General features: G+C 32.7%; 1 protein-coding gene across 3 annotated transcripts in view; it reads right to left on the minus strand.

The window, feature by feature from the left end:
* The window catches only part of CSMD3 (CUB and Sushi multiple domains 3), a 613,476-nt gene that overhangs the window by 356,372 nt on the left and 239,647 nt on the right, over positions 1-17,457 (minus strand). The window contains exon 7 of one of the 3 annotated variants that reach the window (XM_069006040.1): positions 11,179-11,487. The exons of the other annotated variants lie outside the window; for them this stretch is intronic. Within the exon in view, the coding sequence (XP_068862141.1) occupies positions 11,179-11,487 (309 nt within the window). The remainder of the gene's footprint in view (positions 1-11,178; positions 11,488-17,457) is intronic. 3 annotated transcript variants of the gene reach the window in all.

Consider the following 17,457-nt stretch of genomic DNA (forward strand, 5'->3'; position numbering starts at 1 on the left):
GCAAACCTTGTGGCCTCAAAATATCTTTGAAAGAAAAAACTAATAAAAAGAGAATAAACCCAAAACTTAACATATATAAAAAATGTAAGCAAGAAAAAGCAAAAATACTACAAAAAACTTTCCTTTTCAGTCATTAAACTAAGTGCCTCTTATCTCTAATATGCTTGGCGTGTGAGCAGTGAATTATAAATTAAAATGGACCTTCTTAAAAAATTTTAAATGTTAAGTATAAATTGATTTTAGGTGGCTTTATATATATATAATTTATTACTTAAGTGGCTTTAAAGCCACTATAGCAACTATATATTTTCAAAAAGCTATATGGAAGATGATGTTTTATCTTGGCTACAAGCAAATGCTGCTGATGAAGACAGCATAGATTAAAGGAACTACAACTAGGAGAACTTAACATAAGAAGATAGAATGTACGTTGTCAAAGACTTTTTCATACCCATTACATCTTACAGAAAATCAATGGATATTCAAAGAACCTTTACATTAGGTATAAATAACAGAGTAGCTAATACTATTGTTATCTTTTTATAAATAAAAGTATTATTACTAATCACAAGAGCAGAACCAGATTCAGAAGAAAGAGGGTACTACTAAGGAAGATAATGTATAGGATAGGTATAGGATATATTAATAAATATTTTTACATATTTTCTTATAAATACAAAATCGCTATTATCTCAAAAGGTAAAAGGCAAATTTACTTGGGTGTTATTATAATGTAACTTATAAACATTGATAGTATATATATATATATATATATATGATAATTTCCCAGAAATAATGTCATATAATAATATCATATATTATATGATAATGGTTCTGGGAAATACATTATTTGCAGAAGTGAAATATATGTTGCCACAAAGTACAAGATTTTGGGGGTTTTTTACCTTTAATAGGAGAAGCCCCACCCCCTCCAAATTAAAAGAAGTCCATAAACAATTCTATCCTCAGTGGAAATCATAGACCAAACAACTCTACCTTCATACAGTAGAGCAATACTGGAATAACAATAATGCTCTCTTATTATCTGAGCTTTCTAAAACGTTATTTCTATGTAAATAGGAATGTTGTACTATAGCTCTAACCCTCTTTTGTCTTTCTTTGAGGATCAGTCTAAAATAACTCCTCATGAATCAGAAGACAGGCTTAGTTACTCTTCCAGCACCTAAGCAAAATGGGAGTGGTCTTGAATATATGATCTCAGGTGCTGGAATGGGTTTAAATGCTCTCATTAGAGACATGTTTTTCCTTTATTTTCAGAAGTCATCACAACAACACACTAAAACAGGAAGACTGTCCTGTACTTTTTTTCATTTGTTTGTACTCGTTCTGAAACACCTAAATGGCATATTCCTAGTTTATGTACACAAGAAGAGTTCACAAGATGTAAGGTGGAACAGAAAATAGTTAAAAGAGTGACTACATTGGAATCAGTCAAAGACTTTTATAATCAGTTTCATCACTTTGCTGAGGCTATTAAATACCACTAGGTAAGCAAGCAATTCCAGTTTTCTAAAGCACCTTTACAAGAGAAGAATTTTACTCTTAACTGGGGTTTGTATTTTGATTTACTGGACAGTAGTTTCTGAGTACACTGTGAAGGAGAAGTTAGAGATATTTGTATGGCAAACATGCCATTACTAAGCTATATGTTGGGCTGCAAATGCATGTACATAAAAACAACCCCACCATCACAAAAAACATCCCCTACCCAATAAATAGATTACTTTATACTTGGCAAAATAATGCTTATTTTGCATATCAAACACATGACAGCAAGTACTGAAAGTGGATTTCACTTCTCAGAAGTCTCAGAGGATGGATTCATGACAGCAAACTGTGTGGTTGTATGCATCTAAGCCCATCCACAAAGAAAAACACATTAAGAGTTCAGTTCATTGGGTCTTAAGATACCTACTTTTGCATGAGATGAGTTTATATGCCCATTTTTCTGAAGAAGAAGAGTTCAGATGTAACAATGCTACAAATCGTTAAATATGGTTAGACTAGTATGTTCTCATATTTTTGAACAGCCGAGAGCCAAGAAACTAGATTACACCAACGAAGTAGGATACTCCTGGGGAGACATACCAATATAATAGGAAGGCAGTGATAAGACACTAGTATATTTTAAAAATAATCTAAATTTATAAAACCCTGTATGACATAACCATTGTTCAGTGTTATAATGCAAGGAGACGCTTAAATTTTTTTTAATAATGCTTTAAATACATGTGGCTTCTAGGTTGGTTGGTTGGTTTGTTTTAAATTTATAGATAAGGACAGCAGGTTTGTTTATTTGCATTGTTTATTTTTGGAGGAGAAGGAGCACTGGTGAACATCTACCCAAATAAATCTCTGACAATCCTGAATCTATTTTTGATCACATGACTGGATGAAGCATACCGAGTAGCATCAGAACTCTGTGAAACCAAATCAGAGATTATGTCAAAACCCTGAAAATAGTTTAGGCATCCACCTTAGGATTTCTGCTCAACACTGCTCATGTTTTGTTCGTAGCTCAAGTCACTTTATTAAAAACACAGAATTATTATTATAGAATTATATAATGGTTTGGGTTGGAAGGCACCTAAGGATCATCTAGTGCCAAGTCCCCTGCTGTGGGCAGGGACACCTTCCAATATAACACCTTGGTGAAAGCCCCATCCAGCCTAGCCTTGAACACTTCCAGGAATGGGGCATCCACAGCTTCTCTGGGAAACCTGTTCAAGTACCTCACCACCCTCATAGTAAATAACTTTTTAATATCTAATCTAAACCTACCCTCTTCCAGCTTAAAGCCATCCCCTGTTGCCCTATCACTACATGCCCATATAAAAAGTCCCCCTCCAGCTCTCTTGTAGGTCCTCTTCAGGTAATTGAAGGTGCTCCAAAGTCTCCACAAAGTCTTCACTTCTTCACACTGAACAGCCCCACCTTTCTCTCTCTCACACTCTTTCTCTGTAACTTTTTCTAAGGCTAGAAGGCACAATGTTTTCTGTAAATAAGGAAAATGGAACTGAATGCTGTACTGAGGGAAGGATATGAACAGTCCTAGTAATGAAGGAAGTCCAGGTAAGAACTTTTGCGTTACAGATGTATGAGCTAACATTCAGTCAATAGACAAACGAGAGACATGTACACTTTTCAAGCAGCCAATTAAAAGTGAAATGTGTTCAGAATTATTTTCTTGAAGTTTTTCACCAAAAATTGTCTCCCATGTAAGATAATGAAGATTCTAACACTTAAAGGGAAAATTTTAGGCCCACATAAAAATTAAAATATTGTCTTTTTTTTTCTTTAATAAAAAGGTTGTGTAATTGTGTATATTTATGCAAATTCATATTTGCATGTATACAGACATCCTGCATACAAACACTTGTAAGAGAGGACTAAGTCCTACAGTTCCAGCATTTTATACTTCAGGATAGGTACTGCATTAAAAAAAGGCCTCATGTAAATAAGTTTTAAGTATATATATCATAAAAAAACCCACTTAGATGTAAAATCTGAATAACAACCTTAAGTACAGCAAGCTCTCAAACACTAGAAAAAACATTTATTTTGAATGAAGATTATTCAGTTGACACAGCTCTGACTTCATTGAAAAAGTGTGTCCTGAGGGCCAAATGAGAAATTAATTTCAAGGAAAATTTGGTTCTACAATATAGAAGCATCAGGGTATATAGCTATGTGAAGGATATTTATTTAAAACACTGTCAACCTGTAAATTCACATCTTTGTTTTGGTTATGCAACAGCACTTATATAAAGGAAGTGTCCCCCTCATCATTACTATACTTTGCAAATTTTCAAATCAAATATAAACAATATTTAAAATGCTGAAGACTAAACCACCACTGTTTTATGCAAAGCAGGCACTCAGGTTGCATTACTTCAAGTAACTATACAGAACAATGGAAAAAGTCCTTTCCTTCTCCAGAACTACTCTTACTTGATATTCACTATCACTCAGCTAACGGAGATGGAGAAGAATATGATAACAGCAAAGCCATTATTTCAAGATTGTATGTACATCCCTACTTAAATTACATCTGCAAAAATATCATACTATTGGAAAATGAGTTATCTGAGAAATAAAGAGTAATTAACTCATCAACTGCCTTCTGAAGTGACCAAAAATATTTGTTTGGAAAACAGCGTAGAACTGATTTTGACTTGCGCAGAACCAGTAATTCACTGATTATTTAAAATCTTTGATACATGATGATGGCAGATTTTACTCACAACAACTGCTATTTCTAGTGACGGAAACAAATGCATCATATACTTTGGACCCCAGCATTGGCTGTGCATGTGCAAATATGCCAAATACATTATGCATGATACTTCCAGTTCCTCTTTGGCATATGTCTATTTCATTGTATTTCCTCTAGAAGTACATCTGCTGCCTGAATGCACTGAACTTACTACTCACATGAAAGTCAGTTCCTTTTTTCTTTTTTTTACATTCACATCATATTGACTACACATGTGATACAACTAATTATCCAGAATTTCCAAATTCTAACAATGCAAGTATTGAATATCCAGGTATCTTACAGATCACCACTTTAAGGGATTGCACAGATGGGGTGGGCATGGGAGGAAAGAGATAGAAACATTTAATTTTTATCTGATGGCACTTCCGGCTTTAGAAATTTACGTTAAAAATCTCTCAACCTAGTGATTACCCAAATAAACTTCACTGAAACCCAACACACCAACTAATGTAGCACTATCTTCTACAACCTTTCTGCACCTTGAAAGTCAGCATTAGAGAACATGGATTTTCATCAGTTTTTGTAGTACAGCATGAACTGCATGGGTTAACAATTTCTTAAATATGAAGAGCCATACAGAAGATGAACAGACTACAAAGTGGTGAAAACATCCACTTTTCATACTAATAAATGTTTCACTTTTTACATGAGCTGATCTTAGTTTTTCATTTACTACCCACACCCTCCACCCTTTTCCCCACATCCTCTGCCCCTTTAAACTCTAAAGTCCCCATGTCAAATCAAATTGTATAGAAGATTCGTATTTCAAATTACTGCAACTACTGCGTTACTACATTGAACTACTGCACTGTATTACTAATATAAAATGATCTAAATTACAGTTTTTCTAGTATATTCTATATTTTATGTATATCAAATTTCTTGAATTTGAAAAAAAATAATTATTGAAAATGAAGGAAGTATGGTTAATATGTGTATTTTAATATTAATTATAATTGCACTACTGATAATTTGGTTTTTACATTCTAACTAAAATATATCTGATTTATACCAGCAATTTGTGGTCAAAAGAAGAAAACCAGAAATACCGAGGGAAAGTAATGCCACAACACATCAGACAACTATCAATTATAGAAGTAAACATGAATAGTGTAATGAAGAACAGTTAAGAACTGCAGGAACTGAAAAAAAACATGAATAGGAAAAACAAGTTCATAGAAGAAAATTGACAGGGAAGTATAAAAGGCAATAATTCAATTAAAACATTAACACAATTAATTTTTTGAAATCAGTATGACTGATTTTCCTTTTCCTTTTCTTCCCTTCCAACCACTCCAGACTTGACTTTTGGATGACAAATTATCTCCTTTCCTACTTCCAAGTGCAAAGATACCAAGAAGTTTAGGACATTATTGTCAATTTTTCTCTAATAAAAATCTCAACATTAACAAACCATCCATTATAAAGTCCATCCAACAAACAGAATGTATCTATGTGATTTGTTACACGTTAAGTGGGTATTTCCAAAAGTATTATGAAATATTAAACAAATATAATTCAGGGATTAAGTGTTTGAGTGCTAGATTACGTTTTCGTTATGCTTATTTCTTGAAACTTTTAAAATTTTCCAAGAAGAAAACTTCTTATATACAAATCTTCTTATATACAAATAATCTTAGAAATATAGAATACGATAATCTTACTGCCAAATACATTTACTTTCTTCAACCCCCATCTTTTTAGTTCTGGGTTTCACTTACAAAAACAAAGAAACAAAAAAAAAACCCCTGAGGACATGTGCACATTGATTATCTACTAAACTTAAAAATATTTAACAGCTGTTCAAAAAACCTCTCTGTCCCTACTCCTCCTTTCCTCTTCCTCCTTCTAAGTAAACCTCAAAAAATTAGGATATGTGAATACATATTTTCTAACAAATCCTTAAAAATTTTATATTGAATAATCCCAAAGTAATGACCTATCATACACTTTTATTATAATCTTTCAAAGAAAAGAAAAAAAATCAAGGTAAGTTTCTCTTAACATGCTTTTGTTCTCAAAAGTTTTATTAGCAAATTATTTATTTTCCTATAACAACTCTTAAATCTTCTTTCCTTCTACCATCATAAATTCTCCTGTAAGACAGAAGGAAAAAGAAATGCTGTTTTAATAGGGAACACCCACTAACAAGATTTTTTTCTCCCTGATTCATTTTGTCCTGGCCATTACTAAGATGCTATATAAAGCCAGATATCAAAAAGCATAAAGCAAGCTTAAAGAACCTTTTCTTCTTAAAGAAGAAAGGGGAAAGGACAGAGAAATTATAATAGCTTACAGGAAAGTAATAAAGAAAGAGCTGAAAACATAGAGAAAGAGAATGGAGATATCAGTAAAATTAATAAGATTTTGTAAAGAAACAGTTAAATAAAATTATCAAAACATATGTATTTCCTCAAACTGAGAATATATGGTTAAAAATTTGCAAATACTTAGTGACATTTCTGCTCTTTGAAAAGAGAAGTTTGGAGTCATGAAATGTTTTAGAATCCAGAGGTCACTCGAAAATAATTTTCCTAAAGAAAGCACTGAGACATTTTTGAACTGCTAGATGATGACTGGAGTCATCCATTAAGACTTCCTGGCACTATTTGAGCCTGAGTCTGCTAAGCAATTTTTTTTCTCCAACTACTATATCTCTTTTTCAGACTTTTTTTTTTTCTAAATTTAATTTATGATTTACGAACTGTACTAGAGGTCTTTTTGCATTGTTTGCATCTGGTACTCATTTGTTTCTCGGGCCATTTAATTACTATGTATATGTATTTCCATATTAAAATGAACATTGAGAACAGAATAGAATAGAATAGAATAGAATAGAATAGAATAGAATAGAATAGAAAAAACAGAATAGTTGGAAGGGACCAATGACAATCAATAGTCAACTGCCTGACCACTTCAAGGATAACCAAAATTTAAGTCATATTATTAAGCACACTGTACAAATGCCTTTTAGCTTTTGGCCATATGCCTCTTAACGTATCTTTAGACAGTAAAAGTATGCTATATAAGCCGTCACAAGAAAATGTTCTAAAATATCTCTCATGGTGAATGCATATACACAAATAAAAATTCTAGAGCCTTAATAAGTAAAGTATGTAGTTGATATAAATTATAGAACAATTCAATAGGACTAACAGCATTACTAAACTGTATGAAACACAAATAGTAGAAAACAAAAAATGTCAGATTATCCTCTATTACTTTAGTCATGATGAAGCCAAAAATTCCTAAATATTTAAACAGGGAAAAAAAAGAAAGAAGAAAAAACCAGGAAAACATCATGTTTCTATCTTGTGTCTATCATGTTTAATTGCCTTCTTGTTTTCACATCTGAAAAATACAGACCATACTAGAAACTCTGACTGTACGATAGGAAAGAATTTCTACTAAAATCTTGGAATTTGAAGTTCCTTGGTTTAGCTGAATGGAAGGGGTTAGGGATCTCCTTTTTCCCCGCCTTCTTCTGAACAGAGGAGATAAACTTTTCTGAATTTGACCACTTGGTTTTGTTAGAACTGAGGACCCAAAAGGTGCTGTGTTTCACTATCAGCTATCCTATCTAAATATATTTTTCTTTAGCCTATCAAGGTGCATCTTGAAAGTAAGCCTCTCATCCTTAGTTACTCCCTCCTTCTACAAGGTTTCATTGTTGCAATAACAAGAACTCTTCTTGCTCATCTCCCTAATAAAAATATTTATATATTACGTACTAACTTGTCCTTACTTAAGTTCTGTACATACTGACATTTACTTCAAAATTTATGCTTTCATCCTGTCTTACACGGTATTTGTAAGGTGGGATGATCAGGAAAATGTAACACCATTACATTACCTTTATTTATCTGATTCAGTCTGAATTCTTGTTGATGAAGAAACTATAATCATGTATAGTATTCCTCAAGACATCTCACTACTTTCTTATAAAATGATACTTGTACTTCCCTACCTTTAAGGAAAATATTTCACCAAATGCACCTAGGGTTTCTTTATCGAGCTAATAAGCTTAGAGAAGATATTAATCAGCCAGCCTTTTGACACAATTTAAATTATAGGTCCAGGTAGTATATCTAGTACGGTAATTTACACCTAGCAGTTGAATTTTGGGTACATATAGACCTCTAGTTCTCTCTATACATCTTGGTCATGCATAAACTTCAAAAAAATGTTTGCAAAACAAAACAGTGTTGTTATTCTCTACTCATTCTGAAAGACCTTATCCACAGAACAATCCCATGGAGGCCAACAGTGCTACTCTTTTTTTTCAGTTATGATTTTGCATCAATGCTAATGTATCATAAAACTGCACTATTCTGGTCTTACTAGCAATATTCTCAAAAAAGCCCACTGTTACGTCTATATGTACAATAAATTTTTACAATTTCAAATATTCACACATACATATAGTAAGTTTTAGTAATTATATTTAGTATATAAAATTGTCTTCTCAATTATGAATTAATTTACATAATTTGGGAGTGTAATTCTTAAATTACAATCTAGAGCACTACAAAAATGCATTTCCAATGTAAAAAACTAATTTTTAATATCTATTAAACAGAGAAATAATTTTAGAAGGATTTCATATAAAATTCTTAAGTAGATATAATTCCATAGTTATTTAATATGCAGAGCTTTTAGACTTCTGTGCATAACACATTTTCAAAGAGAGATTAAAATACTAAAATACTAACCTACAGGAAACTCTATATAAATACCTCTGGAATGTTCCTCCATAATGGAAATTTCTTCAAGTCAATTAACAACTATCTCACATTCACAAAAATTCCTTCAAAATACGTCTGTGTCTTTTTAGCAAGGAATATTTTGTGGAAGAAAATTATAGGTTATTTATTGAAGGTCATTTGATATGTTTTAATGGCTGTTATCAAAACGTTTGCTGAGTAAAAATGGTAAATTTTTACTCAGTATAGGAATATCCCTTTAACAGCATGAACACATGTACTGTTCTGTGAATCACAGACACAGGAAAAAAATTTAAAGATTTAGTATAATGAATGCTAGCAAAATCAAGACTTTCAATGTTGCATGAGGGAATAAAATGGACACAGAACTAGGTATGGGCTTTCTTCTCCGCTAAGGTGCATACAAGTCTGATTTCACTTGTATGTGGGTTGTCATACCTTTTCATACCTGTAGTACTATTTTAGTTTGTGAAAAATAAACACCATAACATTATTTTAGCAGTATCTTGGTGTCTAAATTATTCTCCTTTTTTTCATAATCTAATGTTTAGCACTTCAATATGATAAAATAATTTAGAATTATGTGCCATACCTATATCTTATATTAAAGAATAGGGCAGAGAAGAAAGGAACATTGAGAAAACAGTGGGGAGGACGCTGTAGTGTAATGATTCCAAACAGGAAATGGGAAAAAAACTGTACGTGTATCACAATTACTGCCATATTTAGCTGCCAAAGTAGTACATTCTTACATCTTTAAATTAGAAGATATTAATACAGATCCTCATAAACTCCCTTATAACTGAAAACAAGCCTGTTTTTTAAACTTGAGCAAAGACATTTTGAAATGAGTGCATAGCCACACAACCAGTACAAACCAAACTGTTGATTAATTTATACCAGTCAATAACCAGAAAATACTTCAGATTTCTACTGAAATTAATACAAATTAAACATAAACATCTGTTTAATTATTTCTATTTCATATGCAAACCAAATACAGTGTTTGTTTTTCCGTTACTCTATTTAAATTATATATTTTAAAATTCTGGAGAACTGCAGCTCTTGTTTCAAAAGGTGTTAGTAAATGAAGCTACAATAACTTATACTAGATGACTATCCAGTAAGACAACAGATTCCAAATAAAACTTCTTTACAAAATATCAAACATATAATGAGATTTCTACAAATGTCTTGTGCTATAAAAGGTGCTTCTCATCAATATATTTGTGTTTCTGAATTTTTCATGTACAATTGATTAACATGAAGCACACAATAAAAATTAAAAATGTATAATAAATGGTATTCAACAACATTAGCCTGCAAAATTAAGCTGATCCTTTTCTGAAATTGTGTATGGCTAAAAACACACCAACATGCAATTTTTTTCTGAATATCTGTTGGTTAACTTAAGACATTCCAGCATTACTTTTTGTCAGCTTCATGTTTCAGATATCAACATTTACTTTTTAACGCAGCAAACAATGCTTGTTTTATACTCCAAATGTTGTTCATTATTAATACTTTAGCATGCAGATTAGATCATCTCAAAATAGAAATATATAAAATCTTTATCTTTAGCACTTTAATATTTGCTGAATTCCCTAGTGTTCTAAATGTATCTTTGATCATTGATTTCATGTTTGATAGAATAAAAATGTACAGATGTTTTAAAAAACAAAATATTGCCAAAGATTTAAGCAAGAGGGAGACGAATACAACTGCATCACCTACTGGTTTAGAACAGCAGCTATTTATAAAGTACATTTTTAATGCTATGGTTAATTATATCTAATCAAATACGCAGAATAGATGAGTATTCTAATCTCAATTCTCAAAACTTCCATCAGATGTCTCTTACACTAGGCTTTATTGTGAAATATAATGATAGAAGCCATAAAGTCACATGAAAATTCCTTATATGTACATTTTGTCTTTTTAGAAATCAAATCAATTTAAATAATGAAGACAATATTATTACTAATTTCATTTTTCCATCTAACTGACCTACTAGAACTCAAATTTAGGCAGATTTAATCCCTTTCCCATTTGGTTCAATTACACTTCCTGAATGGATACCTGAACTTTCATTTTTAATTTATACAAAATATTTTTTCATAACTACATGTGCACAAGTAAAATAATATCCAATACCTCTATGAGTAACAACTGCAAGTTCTTTAGCTCTTTCTATCTGTTCAGCATTTCTTGGTCGTCTTCTGGTGCTTTGTAAATTTGCTTGAGGAAGAGAGAGTGCTTCCTTGTAAGCGGCCAACTCCAGAATTGGTTTTCTTGTATTCATAGCTTGTACTCGTTGTTCTTCAGCAGATTGTCTACAGGTGGTCACTGCACTGGATACAGCAACATCAGCAGATGTGCTAGCAACAGTAATGGCACCAGTAGTGGCCGCAATATGCTCCTCTAACTCACCAGTGGAGGCGGTTTTGATGAAAGTAGAAGAACCTGTAGGACACACAGTAGTACTGGATGCTAACTTTTTCTTTTGAATTGTGTTTTCTTGATCAATCTAAAAAATTAAATTTCCCTCTGTTTAACATAGTAAAGACAACTGACATGAAAAGAGGAAAGTCAATAGGCTTTATTTAAAAAATTGAAGCAATCAGAACATTGTTTAATGCTAGTGAACATTTTGTAATAATAGTGATATTACATGTAAAGATTTAAATGTCCTCAAAACTTAAACTTTTTTACCAGTCGTAATGACAGCACATAATTTCCAGCCCTGCACATTCAGTCATGAAATGAGCATGGCTAGAGCAAAATATACAGCTATATCATTAATAGGGCCCCTACACTAGGAAACCATCCTATTGAGGAGTGAAATGGCAGCATTATATACTAACCTAAGTAGCAGAAAAATCTGCCATACTCCAGCTGCTAATAAGGCTCTCAGATACACTCATTATTTTCATCAAAGATCCCTTGACAGGGGTCTAAAAGCTCATTTAGATTTGACATGAGACCAGGTGTAGATGAATAAGAAAAGGTACACATTTAAACAAAACTTGTCAGCATTATTATTTATACTTAACACTGTAAAAAGGCTTCATATGTAATTCTCTTTTTGCGCTCTAAATTCTGTAATAGAACAGATTATTTTACTAAAAACCCTCACATATAAAATGTTTTGATAAGCTAAAAAATTGTCCATGCACTGCTTGTGAAAATATTGTTAGCATTTTTAAGGTCCCTACTATTCAAAATATAGGGCCAACTTTTCAATATTTTGTTAACATTTTCATCCTTCCCCATCCCCCACATTTGGCTGCAAATATTTGGAAGCCAAGTCTCTCACCTGTAAGCATTTAGAATATCTTAATAGAGTAGAAACTCCATCTTGAATGGAATGAATAATTGACTGGACAATGCATAACAAAATTCACCATAAAAACATAGTCAAACAAAGGTATGAACTGTACTATATTTTACTAGTATCTTTAAACATGGCTTTTTTATTTCATAATAATGATTAGGGCCCCTTGAACAGTCATTCAAACAATGAATTCAAACAATAATATTCCATACTTCTCTTTTTGGTTCTGAGCTCTCTTCTCATACTTTGACACTTGTTCTTTAAATGTAGTGGGTGATGTCAGGATGGAAAGCAATGAGAGTTTTCACACTTTTAGAAAAACCTGTCCACTAGAAAATGGAAATGAGACTCCCAGAGGAGTCTTAACTAAGCATTATATAGTATATTTAATGCACAAGGTATATCACATCTCTTGACAGAGTTCTCAAATGTTCTGTATAAATTAGTGGAACAGATTCTCATATCAAAAATACTCAGTCTTGCTAATAGAGTCTCTTTTGATTACTGCAGAAATTTTAGGCTAAAAATGGTTTATTTTATCATACTATTAAAAATACTAACATAACAGGATATGTTCGCTTTATAAAGATAACGAATAAAGCTGATGTGGGTACATACTATTTTTGCTATCTGACATTCAATGTCCTAACATCAGTTGTGTAGTACAGCACTTCTAAATCATAGTGGTGGTTTCCCCTGCAAAACTAAAAAACCTAAGAAGCACCATGTAAGCTCCAGGTTTATGTGTCAGAGACCAAACCCAAAACTACTTACTGTCCTATGATGACAGTAGTGTAAGTAAGTAAAATAGATCTAGACATTTTTTATTCTTTATTTCATAATAAAAGAAGAAAATTGTCACAACAATGCATAATATCAAAATCTAGACTACTTATGATTCAGCATACAATAAATTTTGACAGACTGGCATCAAGTTTAAAACACAGAAAATACAAATGCATGGCCAAGAGATATTTTGGAACAGAAAAATGTTGTTTAAAACAAAGAAAACTTAATGTATGTTACATAACCACTACTATTAAAACAAAATCTATGTGAACATATCTCTATCATGCAAGCAAGTGTACAAGAACAGGCCTTCATCTGCTTCCAATATCAAGGTCAAAGCAAAACTATATTCAGAATCTCAATCAAATGTCATGGTCTATCCTATTTATTTAAATAGGCACAGCACTTTAAATGAGAAAAACTAAAAAGAGAGTTCATCTCAAAAAAAAAAAAGCAAGAAAAATTAAACTTACTTAAAGCTACAAAGCTTACACATTGAAAAGTACTGCTTTGACACAGAGGAAATTTTCAAACAGAACACCTAACTTGTTAGGCTTTCACATTCATTTACACTGAAGAACTCATGCAGAGGATCAGTAAAGTTAAACAGCATGGCTTGATTTACATGGAGGATTTTGAGAAAAAAAATAATGTTATGTATAAGCAATCTTGTAAGTATCAGCTACTGCACAGAAAAGATCAATCAATGTTTCCGTATATATAATTTTTAATCTGCAAAAGTATGAATTTTGGTGTCTTTATTTTAGGAAAACAGTCTTAGACCAATTGAAGCACCTTTGTTGCATGGGCATTTTAAATCCATACTCTCCACTTCAGTGTTCTCCAGTAACATCTGACATTTCAGTTTGTCAAAGAGGTTATTTTAAAAACTGTATTTTTCTATGTAATAAAGAAATATTCCTATATTGTTTTACTTTAATACTCTGGTTTAAAAGAAAAAGAAAAAAGGAACGAAAAGCTTTTAATGATAAATGGCACAAGACGGAAGAAAGGAAAATTGATCTCTGCTTTTTGGGAAAAGCTTAAACCAAGATTTTGCAGTCTACTGAGGTCAACTCAGAGGCAGAGAATCACTTTGAATTCACAATCAGCCAGAAAAGATGTGAAGCTTGAGGAACTGCTAGGCTGAATCATATGAGGAAGAAGTAAGGACATGGGGTTAAGAAAGAGTAATTGTTGTTTAGGGCATGAGTTCACAAAGAGAACGCAACCAACCCACACAAAACAGTCTGAGACCTACTAGACTGGACCAGCATTTCTCTAAGCGAGTCTCTGTGGAAGGAGAACAGACAAAAGCCAGTAAAACTGAGGACCTTTCATGTGTCAAATTAGCCTCCTTACACAAGGAAAGATTGGAAGTGGTATTTACTCATAAAAACTTATAGCTATGTAGAAGTGAAAAGAGATCAAGCTAATGATCTACAGAGAAATTCCGTTCAGAAAACTAGTCTTAACAAGACACTACTCAAAAGTGTTGCAACTGTTAAAACTTAGGATAATGCAAACATATGGGAGACCCATAAGCCTTTCTATTTATAAAGAAGTGGAAGTTGTTCTTGATTCCAGGATCATTTTTAGAAAAGAAAAGAGGCAAGAGCCTTTGACATTTGCCTGAAACAAAGTTCCAAAAATAGATTATGAATCTGTGCTAGATGCACACACTTTGCATATGCAATATGCTACAAGTATACACAGGGTTCTTGTTGTAAACATGATACCAAAGGAAATTTACCCCAGATAAACTCCTAGTGGAAGTTCAATTAGCAATTAATCTAATGGACTAACTTTTTATGAGTGATTCCTGAGGGCATAATCTAGGGAGATAATAAATACCTTTGCCCACTCTGAGAAGCATTCACCAGAAACAAAAATAAGGCAGAAAACGGTATCTAACAGAGTAAAATGCTTGTTGAAAATGATCTTTTATTTTTTGTTTTAGAGGACTATGACTTGGGAAAGCTTTCCTGTAAGTTGTCTCCTCTTCTGCAGGTTGAAAAAGCTCAGTTTGCTCAGCCTTCCTTCCCTCACAGGGTAAGTGCTCCAGCTCCCAAACACCTTGGTGACCCTCCACTGAACTTGCTTCACTGAAAAACTCATCTTCCCTGTCATGAAGCCCAAATCTTAATGTACTATTCCAGCTATGGTCACAGAAGTGTTGAGACAAGGACAAAAATCCTTCCCTTTAAATCTACTGACGACATTCTTATTCATATAACTCAGGATGCTGTTGGCCGCCTTTCTTTCCAGGGCACACTGCTGTCATGCTCAGCCTGCTGTCTGCCACAACACACAGGCTCTACTCAGCAGAGGTCATCGCTATCAGACAGTCCCATTGGCAAGGTTCCTTCCTACCCAAATACAGGAGTTTACACTGACCCTTGCTGATTTTCACTGGATTTCTGTTGGCTCGTTCTTCCACCTTGTCTGTGTCCCTATGGCAAGCCTGTCCTCGACTATATTGACTGTTGGTCCTTGACTATAATGACTGATATTTTGGTGTAATCTGCAAATCCAGTGAGACTGCTCTCTGTCATTGATTGAAGCTCATTGATAAACACATTGAAGAGAACTTGTATCAGAATAGACATCTGTAGTATACCACTTGTTACTGCACTCTAGGTAGAAAGTCTGGCCCATTTATGACTATTTTCTAAATTTAATTTTTTCTTTATTTCAGTGGTTGAAGAACAGATAAAAACAAGCAAATTGTTCATAAGACCAAATGGGATCTAAGGCTACTGTCCAACAGCTATTCTAATTCATTAGAGTTCGTTTTGCTGATTAGTTCCTAAGAACCATGTTGAGTCAAAATGTGAAAGCAAATAGAAATATTCACTGTCTTGTTTATTCAGGATGAATAAAGGTACAGGACTTTATTAGTTCTTGTGACACATATGATCCAGCCACAGACTTCCCAAACAAGGCTAAAGGTCATTAATGCAGATGACCCTAAATGGGACTCAGACTACAGGAAGGTGCTAATAAGGTGACTGTCATGAGGTCAGCCTGGGACTTTTCCTGTGTATCTTATTAGCAAGAAGCCAGTCTACCATTTTGCAATGGGTAATTGGGAAAGAAGTGTAGACAGTCAAGCAAAAAAATAAATGCATACTTCATTAAAGAGAAAAAGAGGTAGTTACAATTATAAATAGAATTTTTAAAAAGAATAATAACTGTATCTTCATTCTTCTTTCAAATGTTCAAGGACTTTTAGTCAAGGCTTATTTAGCTGCCTTACTTAAAACTTCCTATACTTAACTAATTTTGGAGTGACCCATGCATTCTATTAACAAGATGCTTTTTTTTTTTCCTATCTTAATTAACTGTTCTCTTTGATGTTCTCTGTCGTTAAATATCTGATGCTTGCAAAAAAATTCCAATAAAGTTAGAAACCTAATTAGAAGAATATATTCTGTATCTGTTAAAGGAATTTTCAAGTTCGTGTAGACATAGCAGCTTATTTGACTCTTTTAACATATGTCATTCCAGACTTATTATTTAAAAAAATCACTTTGTTTATTATTCATACATTTCTAGTATCTTTACCTGTTCTTAGGATCAAATTGTAATAGAAAAGAAAGGAAACAGATACATAAACATAACATAAAACACATATTTCAGAACATAAAATCAGTATTAATGGCTGCCATAAAATACTCTTCTGACAAAATCTATTTTCAACTTCCAGCTATTCAGAAAAGAAATAAAACTGTAGTTTTAAAGAAATGCAGGACTGAAAAAGATACAGTTCAAAGCAAATTTCTAGACTTTAGCTCAAACAGGCAATGATTCCTGAACTTATACAAATAGCAGACTCCAAAAGCAGTCTAGCCAGAATTTTAAAAAAGTCCTTCTGGTTCCTTTTGTTTTCATGTTGTCCACAATTGTGAGAGTTGATTCAGAATTTCAGTTTTATTTCCTTTCAGTACTAGAACTTGCCTTTTTGCATTACTGCATTGTCTTTTGAATTTTTAAACTTGCCTTTTTCTGCTCTCTTTTTTTCAACCTCTTTATTGTTATCTCTTTCTTCTCTTTATCTCTATGTTTTGTGTAAAATTTCACACGTAAATCAATTGCTGCAGTAAGACATACCAAAACAGTCTGAAAGTGACAATTAAGCAACAACCAGAAATTTTCAGTGATGCAGGAGATATGTCATACTTCAGTACAGACAAATGCATATCTCTGTGATCTTCCATATGCCTCTCTCAGTGAACTTAATATCACCTTTTTTAAGTAGATACCAAAAAGTATGGTAAATTTATGAATCTTAATTTTAGCAAACTGAT

Source organism: Aphelocoma coerulescens, chromosome 2 (assembly GCF_041296385.1).
Source record: "Aphelocoma coerulescens isolate FSJ_1873_10779 chromosome 2, UR_Acoe_1.0, whole genome shotgun sequence".
Classification (NCBI taxonomy): Eukaryota; Metazoa; Chordata; class Aves; order Passeriformes; family Corvidae; genus Aphelocoma; species Aphelocoma coerulescens.